The sequence below is a fragment of the Daktulosphaira vitifoliae genome, unplaced genomic scaffold, assembly GCF_025091365.1.
Source record: "Daktulosphaira vitifoliae isolate Bord-2020 unplaced genomic scaffold, ASM2509136v1 Scaffold_42, whole genome shotgun sequence".
Lineage (NCBI taxonomy): Eukaryota > Metazoa > Arthropoda > Insecta > Hemiptera > Phylloxeridae > Daktulosphaira > Daktulosphaira vitifoliae.
Window position 1 is genome coordinate 2,756 of NW_026099611.1, and position 11,251 is coordinate 14,006.

An 11,251-nucleotide genomic window follows, 5' to 3' on the forward strand; every position below is an offset into this window, starting at 1 on the left:
AAAAAAATATGACTTATATAAAAAATATTGTTATGCCTACAACTTTTATAATTAGAGAATACGATTAATGTCTTCGGGTGGGAATTCACTGACCTTCAAGCACATCAATACTGATAAAGCACAGAGGTTATACGCTTCAAAATCGGCTCAACCAAAGTAAAATATTAAAATAATATGCAAATATACAAAAAAAAGAAGGGCAACTTTTTGTCGTATTACAACTATATTTAGGAAAAATTAATTATTTTATGATAGCATATATACAATATTTTATTAAGTCTTGAATAAAAAATCAAATTGTACAAAGCAAATCATTGAAACCTAAAAATTCATAATCATATTTCACGACCTTTAAAACAAATGATTCCAAATAAACACACATAAAATGATGAATAGCAGTATATTCTGTTAAGGTATTGGCTTTAATCAATCGTGTAAATGTTGTAATTATGTCTATGTCTGATTCAAATTTATTAATTTTGCAATATTTCATGTTAAATTTAATTACCTCATTAAATTTCGACTGTAAAACTAAAAAAAGAAAGTGAGCTACTTCTTCAAGAAACGATTGAGCTTCACAAAGTCCATCATTAATAAATAACAATGAGTTAAAATACTTCTTTCTAACATCATTCAGATAATCAATAAATAATTCTACCACTGTCTCTAGTAATAATTCTTGACGTCGATATTTTTTATCTTTTCTGTAGAGTCTCAAAGTAATGAGAGCAATTAACATTTTTTTAAACATATCATCGGATTTCATTAGTGTTCTTTTAAGCTTAACCGCACAATTAATTTTATTTTCATATTTACAAACATTAATTATATGTTCCAACATTAAATAAAAATTATGGAATATTTCAATATAGCGACATCTTAAAAAAAGTGTAAGATATGTCCTCATGACATAATAATTATTCCTATCAACCGTACATATAATGTCTTTAAAATTTAGTGATTTTTTGTTTGTAAATTCAGTGACAACAGCTATATGTTGCAATGACTTCCAACCAGGCTGAGATATAAAATGATTACACAATGCGATGCCTTCATTATGGCCATATTTCTTACACTTGAAATGAATATATCTGTATAGAAAAAAAAAAGTCATGCATAATTTCTCAGTTATTATCGTAAAAATTTTACTTTGTGAATAAATAAATAAACAACTAAAATAATGCTTAACAAAATAAAATTCTCAAATTTAAGCAACTAAACGTACTAAACTATAAATCTTACTTGAACGTATTTGTTCCTTCTAGTTGTTCAAAGCCTAGTTTTGAGTAACAGTTTTCAGTTCTATCCAAAATATATAATTCAAGATCTTGATTAATATCATTAATATAATCGTAGGAATCCTCTGCCAGTTTTTCCATTTGCTCGATATTATATTTCATCAATAAATTGGTTAAAATAGAACTTTTATAGTCTGTCCCACACACTTTTCTATTTTTGTAAAGATTTGATATCATTAATTCAGCTTTTTCAAAAATATCAACCCAACCATCCATACTAGATGTTTTAAATAATGAATCTTTGCATATCGTATATGCATATGTGTAAAAATAATTTATTTCGCTATCTACAGTTTTAATATTAAGAATAGGCGAGTCTATAATTCGTAAGTCGATTTTATCGAGATAATTTGCTGTTTTCAACATGTTTTTAAACATATGTATTGAATAATGAAAAATTTTAACAATTATCTTTATGCAATATTTCAATTCATTACGTTGACTTTTTAAAACATGCACTTCACACTTAGTTAAAATAAGGCCTAACATTGCATTGAAAGTTTGCATTATATTAGTAAATTCACAATTTAAGAGACAAGTTATAAAGTAGAGTTTTTGTATTAAGTTATTTTCATCGATAATTTCGCTTGTGACACTGTTGGTATTAATTGTTAAGAGCTCATGTTTAATTTCTGTTTGTTGAATTGAATCCCATCCATTTTGAACACGAATGTGGTTTAATGACTCAATAATGTATTTCTTATAATATTCACTTTGAGAATCACAATATACATCTAAAACTTGACATAATTGACAAAATAAGAAAAAATCATATAAAATAATTTTTTTAAACATACTTTTTAATTTTATGAAACGAAATTAATAATTGAATATTATTTTTAAGATTAAAATAATCTGCGATTTGTAATTTGTTTAGTATGACATTACTGTGTAAATTTGATTTTACAAAAGTAAAATATTTTTAGACACTTTAATGACGTAGTTATATACATGAATTGAAGTTTATATTGTTTGAAAAATACATTGTTACACAAATGGTTAAAAAATTCTAATAATTGTATTAATTTCAAAAAATATGGAGTTGAAATTTTTAGTCAATATTTATATTATTCGATAATTTTTCTACGTATTTTTCAAATGTATAAAGACCGTAAATAAAATATGGTCAATTATGAAAAATATAAGATTCAACAGTTGTATTATTTATGACGTAAGGTGACAGAAAAATAACTTAATACACAATGATTAGTACAAGTAATCGTAGAGCATTTAAAAAAACTAGCCATACTATTCAAATTTAAATGAGGGTTAGCTATTTACTAAAAATAGTACTTAGAAAGGTTGAATAAAAAAGAAATTCATCAGAATTATCATTTATTAAAAATAATAATTTGGTTCTTAACCCCAAAAATAAAATTCCTCAATATTTTACAGTAAAGAACATAGGAGAGTTCAAGGCAATTGGACGATAGGGTGAATATGAAGATTTTGGATTAAAAAAAATATATTAATGTTTGCTAATTTTTTTAGGAAGTTTTTAAAAATATATTAACAAAGTAATGACAAATTTTTCGAAAATAATTTTAAAGAACACATATGTATATATAAAATAACGCTTTAATTTTTTTTTTTCGCAAGAACGTTATAATATTGATATTTTATGAAATATAGTTTTATTTTAAGTATAAATAAATCAAATTGACTTTTATTGCAATAGCTAAAGAAAAACAACACAAATAAAAATTATTTGAAATTTTAATTTTTATTTAGATAACAGGAATATTCAAATGGGAAAATTTATTTTTAGATTCGATGCGAAACTCATGAAAAGAAGGTTAGATTCCCACTCCAATAAAATTCAATATGATAATGTCTTTTTGCGCATTTTTTTTAATATCAATATTACACCGTTATTATTTTTTTAAAAATGTAGAACTTCACGATTTTCTTATATTATAATACCTTTAAAGAATTTGCCACAGTAATGAGTTCTCACCGATTTCCATAAAAGTTACATGAATCTAACATACATTGAATATAAAATTAAACTTATTTTGCTATCCGAAGAGAAGAAAAATGACTTTGATATTTTGAAATCTCTTAAATTGACCTTTTTATTTGTTATTATATACGGTATATAGTTGCCGCTTCGGTTTGGCCTAAGTTTTTCAAGGTTGTGGTACCACGCCCGTTGATATTATCATTTTTGTATTTTATTTTTCTAAATTCTTCTTGAGTTGATAAAAGTTTTTTTTGAATTTTTAGTACTAGTAATATTAATCAGATATGATTTGAGTTTTTGACAATTAATAAGTTAAATAAAACAAGCCTGGTTCTATCTTAAAATATTAGCAACAAGATATAAAAACACACACACTCATCACTATAAAATTATTCTTATATAAATATATATTCAAATTGTAAATGTTTTATTTGTTTTGGCAGATAGTAGGCAAAATGAAATCATTATATTACCACTTACGTCACAATAATGTTAGGTGATTCTTTTAAAGCTGGATACTCAGTACTTATAAAATAATAAGTTTTTTGAAAATTATTTTCTTGATTTTTGTTAGTTAAATATGTATTTCCATTTATCTGTTATAAAATAATTTCTAGGTTCATTCCTTATATCTTATAAGAGTATCAACTTTATTTTTTTAAATGGCAACCTTCAAATTAAACTATCTTCTAAAAATTAAAATTAAAAAAAATGAAAGGTGTTTTGATAAAAGTGAATATTACTTTTATTCGGGGTGTCATTCGAGGATTATAAAATTATATAAATAATGACTGTTAATGATTTGAAATTTTCTTAATATACTCTGACCGCCACTATGTTTCTTTAGTTTAAATTTAATACTTTAGGTCCTTTCAAAGCTGCTGCCAATAGGTCTTGCGATTTTTGGTCTGCATTAGCTGTCATCGTCTCTTTGCCAGTAGACGGTTCACTAAAAGTCTTACTGTTCACATTAAGATGTTTAATTTAGTTAGGATGCTTGTTGTAATGAGTTTAAACATGGCCGCGTACCGGTGGGTCATGATGACTCGTGGTCAGTTATCTGCTATGTTTTCATTTTTTGTTATCGATTGGTGTGTATCGGACTGTTTAGGCGAAAACATAACACGAAAACGTGTTATTACGCAAGAGGACAACTGTGCAAAAGAGGCTAATTATCCATAATTCCAAGGAGACTTTATTGGAAAAGGCTCAGCGGTCTTCAACAGCAAGTGTTGGCGTGGATGGCTGGGTGATAACAATGTATTAATATAATAAATCTAGTAAATTGTGTGTATTTATATATACTAATCATAAATTTGACCAAAAATTGAATAACAGAGGTAGTTTTTTGTTTATTGAGGTATTTTTGGTGAAAATACTAAAAACACGTTGAGTGACCAGAAATTTTTTTTTTTTTATCTCGAATCTTCAGAAAGCGCCTATTTTAACGTATAAAATAATGTTAAAATGGTTCTTATTAAAATTTGCGAAAATAGACTTTTTTCCATCCACCCTTATATTGATTGATTATAGATTTTATGGTGCTGCATTTACTATCGATTCTCAAAAGTAAGTAATATTTAAGTAACACTTATGTTTTAAATGAGATATATGACAGTAACGATTACACGGATCTTCGTTGAATTTATAAAGAGTCCAGTACGTTACAACTACTCAGATGCATATTCTACTTGAACTGAGCGTTAAAGTAACAATGATATACACTTTCGACCATTAATTTGTCAGAATTATTTCGTATCGGTATACCATTAGTGTTATTTATAGACTCGGTGCTTTCTTTAATGCTTTAGCGAAATCGTTCTCCGTGCCGCGCGTTGTGATCATAAAAATTATGTATTATGCATACAGAAAACATCAATTAAGTAAAAAACTACACACGGGGTTATGTGGAATCCGTTCTAGCCAAGCACGTTTGTCACGGCGCGGTGTCAAAAACGTGTAAAATGAAAATGAATAAAGGAGGCGGTGGCAGAGGCTGAGGAGGTGGTGATGCGAGTCAGTGTGAAAGCGCAAAATATGATATTTTCGATTGGCCGTGGTTTAGTCAGTGTGTGCGATGTTCAGGGACCCGTTCTTATTCCCAAACCATGAATAACAAAACCCTTATTCAAACTGCCATTTTCGGCATTAAACATTCATGCCGACACTGTATCGCCATAAAACAACTGTAAACAAATCCCAATCCGTTTCCGTCATGCCATTGCATCATTATTATCTCTTACGTAGACATCACCAAGTCTTAAACATCCATGTATAATGTATAATATTATACACAAAATGCAAAACTCGGAAAACTTTATAGTAAACAACGCGCGTACCTACTTTGTATTTTCAGTCGACATGATTTTTACTCTTAAATAGTTGTCTCGGAATGCGTCACAAAATAATAAAATCCAATAACTTTTATTCGGCTTTTAATTAATCATTAAATTTACTCGAATGATATTTTCCTAATTGAATGGTGCAGAATAATTTGAAATTAGGCACGGGAAATGAATTTACTTTGCAGATAACCGTTAAGTTCTTGGTTCGCATTTCAAAAGTGGATAAGAAAAGTAATATTTTAACGATATCACTTCAATATGAACACAAAAACTTTAATAATTTATCGAAAAACTCTATCAAATTGATATGATATTTAATAATTTTGAAACTAAACTGCCAGATATACTACAAAACAAATTCATTTATGCATTCTATACAGTAATAAAAAAATTATAAAATCGTGTATTCGTAGATTGATTTTACCAGACTCTGTCTGGTATACTTAATGAATTTTCAAATAAAATATAGCTGATTACTATGTATTAAGACAAATACATCAACAGTGACACGTGTATGTTTGTTGTGATCGGCTTTAATAACTGAGTAAAACCTCGTACCTGATTGAACATTTATTGAAATCGAATGATAAGTAGTATTAATTTCTTAACTTTATTTCATCAGCAAAAATGCTTTCCACATTGATAGTTACTTAAGCAATCAAAGTAATTTAGAATTGCCGTAAATAAAAATAGCCATTAAAACAATATAAAGAGTAATGACATATATCAGTGTTACAAGAGGAAAACGGGTATAAAACTATAGAACACAAGCTACAGTTATGTTTTTATTGTAATATTTTTATTATTTCTATTATCTCGATTGTAAATCTGTGGTCTATAGCACAGTGTCGTATCCGGACTTTAAAGTCTGGCCCGGAAGGGTAATAATGGTAAATGATATAATGACCGTGTATGACGTACTTTTTTTATTATTCTAAATTATTTTTGATTACCCTTATTAAAAACTCAAACGACGGAATCTATTTTGGTGGTCATCTTGACAACAGTAAAAACTGCCTAATGCGATTTTAAGCACCCAATTTTTAAGCATAACACCAGTTAAAAGAAATAGAGTAAGTAGACATATTTCATGCAACTTCTAAGTGTATTGTTCGTTGCCGAATTAATTGTGAAGGACCGCTGAAAATTATCATTAGATTATCGTAATAAAACGTAAGAAATTGCAGAAATTTTCGTATTAAATAGAATGGCGAACAAAAAACGTATAAAATCCATTGCAATGGTTTGGACAATTTTAACATTAAATGAACGCCCCATTATGCTGATAACAAAAAAATAAATGTTGTGGCAATGTCAAAAGATATTTTCCTACTCGTCTATATATTCTTAGCATTAAACTATAGTAATCAAACAACAATTTTTATTCCATGTGCTTGATTAAATAATTTTAGGCGAATGACCAATTGATATGTGTAATTAGCAATTTTATTTTTATTTTTATTTTACGTAAAATGAGCTGCGATAGAAAATATACAGTACAATATTGTTAATTAGATAAATCCGATTACGTTTATTTGGCACGAAATCAACCTTATAAATAATACAAAAAAACACTGATAATTATAATTATACACGAATTTGTGGTCGCCGCTTGAATTGAAATCCATGTAAAAAACTACAGCATTTTACTTGTTGAGGGTTTAAAAATTTACCTAATTCTCGTAATTCATTAATTACATTAATTTCTATACAAATCAAGTAAACCTTATTAATCCAGTATTGGATTTAATTTAATCACGCATGAAATGATTCATTAAGTATACAACACCAGCAGTTTTACCATATTTTAACTTCTAAATAAATCATTATTTTTTAATAAAAAAAAATTAAGTTTAAAAAGTTGATATGAAATAGTGAACAATAGTTACGAAAATTAAATGTATGTATAAAACAAGTGTAGGGTAAAAACTAGGTAATATAATATTTTCAAAGCCAGTACCGAATAAAGCTTAATTTTAAATAGGAGACTGCACACTTAGTTTTTGATTAAAAGTCAAATGTATCTTTAGTGAACAAGTTGAAATAAATGAAAAAAACTACTGTGGAATAAACCGCCTTAAAAAACATATTTTGCAATTAATATTTTTAAAATATCTAAAAAAATACAAAATACATTGTGTTTGGTTTTAAAACAATCTATCAATTGTTATTTTAAGATAAAAATCTTTACAGTAGTCATAACATTTTAATGAATTGGTGTAGAGGTCGTTCATGACTAACATCCTGACTATATTTTTAAAAAAACAATATACAACGAGAACACGATGAAAGTTTAAACGAATTTTTGTCAGATTGTACGTATGTAATTCGACGAGCTGAAATATTAAATTTTACAAATGAGAGCTAAAAATGTTTTTATTTTAAAGTCAAGTCATAAATTTTCAAATGCCATAAATCATCACACAATATTCTTTCTTAAATTCGTCGACACTGCCAAGTAACGGTTATATGCACAAAATAAATTAGGATCTATCCAATCACCTAATTATAACTTTGAACAATACTATGTTTAACTGTAGCCACACTACATTTTTTTTCATATAGTACCAGACACATCATACAAGTATATCGGTCGTCAAAGTTAAAAAAAAAAAAACTTTTCATTAAAAACATATAATTATTTTTATATTATCGCATAAGGACGTAGAAAAACACAGTGGTATGAATTGGGTTTAATGTACTTCACGTTCCCAAATTATAATAATTGATTGTTATACAGAAGAATATAGGCTGAAAAATTACAGCTTTTTTAATAAATAAATAAATTTTCACTGTTCGATAACCACAGTTTTGTATTATTGCTTTTTGAGATTATAGTATTTAAATATCTAGAAAAATTAAAAAGTGGGGTAGTATTTAGCGATTCTCTATTTTTACCATAACGCGCAGATGAAAATTCTTCTGCATCCATCTCGCCTATAACTAAAAATTGTTACAACTCAAAAAATAATAATATAAAACTGGTTATCAACAAGTAAGAGTTTTATTTAGGCTATTCTTCAACTAATAGCAAATTAGTAATAATAGGTTTCTATTTAACTTTCCTTAGTAACCCCTTAAATCAACCCTTAGAAATAGTTTTTTTTTACATTTAACTTGATATAAAATATACAATTTTTATGAAAAATATGAGGGTAGTATATTTATTAAATCACAGTGCATTGTTGATTCCGAGTACAAATACTGTGCATGGCATTCGATACATTACAAATAACTATTAAAAAAAATAATTATAATCTGGAGCAAAAATTACATTTTTTTTTGCATAGTTACTTTTCTACATAGCTACTAATTAAACAATTAAATAAATTTATTTACAATTAATAAGTAGTTCTATTTTGTTAAGTATTGAAGAATGTGTTTTTGAACTGTGTTATATTCTTTTTACAGCAGCAATGGAATTTAATATTTACTGTGTAGATATTTTAGTCGAAAATAATTTTACACTCACGGCCTGATACAAAACATATTTAAAAGGAAAGGAATCAGAAAGCACATGATGAACCCAAAAAGCGCTTTAGGAATAGTCAAATTTTATAAGAGATTATGTGGGAGGTTTACTAAGTGAAATAGCTATCGTGAAAGCATTTCACATAAATTTATTTTATAATTTATACGTGTGGATCATTTTTCACGTTTTCCATGGCGGTGACGATTTCCATACGGTCGTTGTCTCCCTAGTTGAGATTTGCATGCTAAAATGAACGGATTCCCCGAGCCGTGACGCCGTCGGGCTCTTTTTGATTGTCAAACCCCTTTGCTATGCTAATGTCCTTTACTATACTACTTTTCACATCTCTTCCCGCCTTTACAATTTATTTATATTTTCTTCTTGCACTACATCAGCAACTGTGGGTTGTTCACAGTTCCTGGCACTTCTCTTGCAGGTATGTGTCATTATAATACTACCACCACACCGTTACTCGACCAAAGTGCAATGGTTAAAACGTTACGGAGTTCGTGTTTTACATTTTGATTGGCATTTTAAAACTCACCACTGTCGGTAGAAATGGCAGAAGACGCAACACGTCCGCTGGGAGACTTTTTCTCATTATCTTCATGGAATATGACGAGGGATTATAAAATTGCCTTCAATTGCATATTTTATCAACGTTCTACCTAAACTACCCAAGTATCTTTTTGCAATGGTTTCCCTAGAAATGTCTATACACTGAAATAGTACAATAATGATATGGGCCATACTTTTTAGATTTAACAGCTTTAATTGATCTTAAAAATGTGTCGTCCAGTTGCAACACATAAAAATTTTCAAAAATATATTTTTACAAATTTAGTTTTTCTTGACAAATTGACTTAAAGTAGACTAAATAGTTATTTTATTATGAACCTTGCTCAAACGTAAAAACCAAAATATTACTGATGATTTTTAGTTTATTTTTTAATTTATCTTAAATATATGTATTTCTCAAATTATCCATCATGAAATACTTATATTCACTCCTTATAACTTTATTTTTCTAAATTGCAACCTACATGTTTAATTAACTTATTTATTAGATGTTGACAAAAGCAACGACCAGTCGAAAATAACTTCAGATGACTTCTGAAATACTGTTCCAAAAGTTTTTATCGATCAGTCATTTTCTCAATTAGATGATAATTTAATGATTAAACTAGTTAATTACATGACACCCTTATAAGGTATTAGGACAGGACATAAAAATACCTGTGAAAGATGAATTGAAAAAAGAATGTAACTAAAAGGAAAAAACAAAATTATCAATATAATTTGTATTTTTCGATTAAGTGATTCATGATAAATGACTCATTCTGTAAAAGTAAAATCATACTAACAAAAAATTATTTTTTAGCTTCGATGCAAAGCTAAGAAGGTATTGGTTTTACTATGATGTGTTTTTTTTTTTTTTTTTTTTTGTCTGTTACCACTTTTCTCAGCTTTCACTAAACGGATTTCTTTCAACGATACGTCAAAAGATCACAAATTGTATCTAGTCGAAGACATTACCCTTCAAAATTGAAAAAATTTCCTTCGTTCCCCGTAAATGGGGGAAACCTCCAAAAAAATTACAAATTTAAAAATCGCTAATTTTCGAAATTTTTTCAATTTTTTTTACTAAAAACTGCCGTAACTTTTTCAAAAATGAACATATCAATATAATTTTTTTTTATATAGATGCTTGATGTCTTTACCTATTCTTTGGTTAATTTTTTTTGTAAATTTGACCTTTTTTCTGCCCACAGGGGGGGATTTACAATGACAACTTTTTCACAAAAAATTAACTTTTTCAACTTAACTTTTGAAAATGTTCCGGAAGGTCTGACACTTTTATATATATCTTAAATTAAAGCTAATGTAATGTACTTTAATTTGAAAAAAAAAAATTTGACCTCTGGACTTGTCTTCATGGTGAAAACGGCTACCGAATGCAATTTTTGTGTGAAAATTTTCGATTTTATAATTTACATTTTTTACTTTAAAGTGCTATAACTTTTTAAAAAATGTATGGATCAATACAATTTTTTCATGAGAAGTAGTATTTATATACATCTTTCATTGGATATACTTTTTTTTAAAATCAGACTATTTCCCTATATATGGGGGGGCTTAAAATATAAAAAATGCATATAGAAAGTAGAACTCT

The 11,251-nt window shown here is 27.5% G+C and overlaps 1 protein-coding gene across 2 annotated transcripts; it reads right to left on the bottom strand.

The window, feature by feature from the left end:
* Positions 1-213: 213 nt before the first annotated feature.
* Positions 214-2,217, bottom strand: LOC126908923 (uncharacterized). 2 transcript variants are annotated; one of them, XM_050691257.1, is made up of 3 exons: positions 2,096-2,217; positions 1,243-2,038; positions 214-1,091 (listed from the first exon to the last, which is right to left on the bottom strand). In XM_050691257.1, the coding sequence occupies exons 2-3, from the start codon at positions 1,803-1,805 to the stop codon at positions 293-295; spliced, it is 1,362 nt and encodes a 453-aa protein (XP_050547214.1). In that variant the 5' UTR covers positions 1,806-2,038; positions 2,096-2,217; the 3' UTR covers positions 214-292. The 2 variants fall into 2 exon arrangements, with proteins under 2 accessions (XP_050547214.1, XP_050547213.1); XM_050691256.1 differs by having other exon boundaries at positions 1,243-2,197.
* Positions 2,218-11,251: the final 9,034 nt, after the last annotated feature.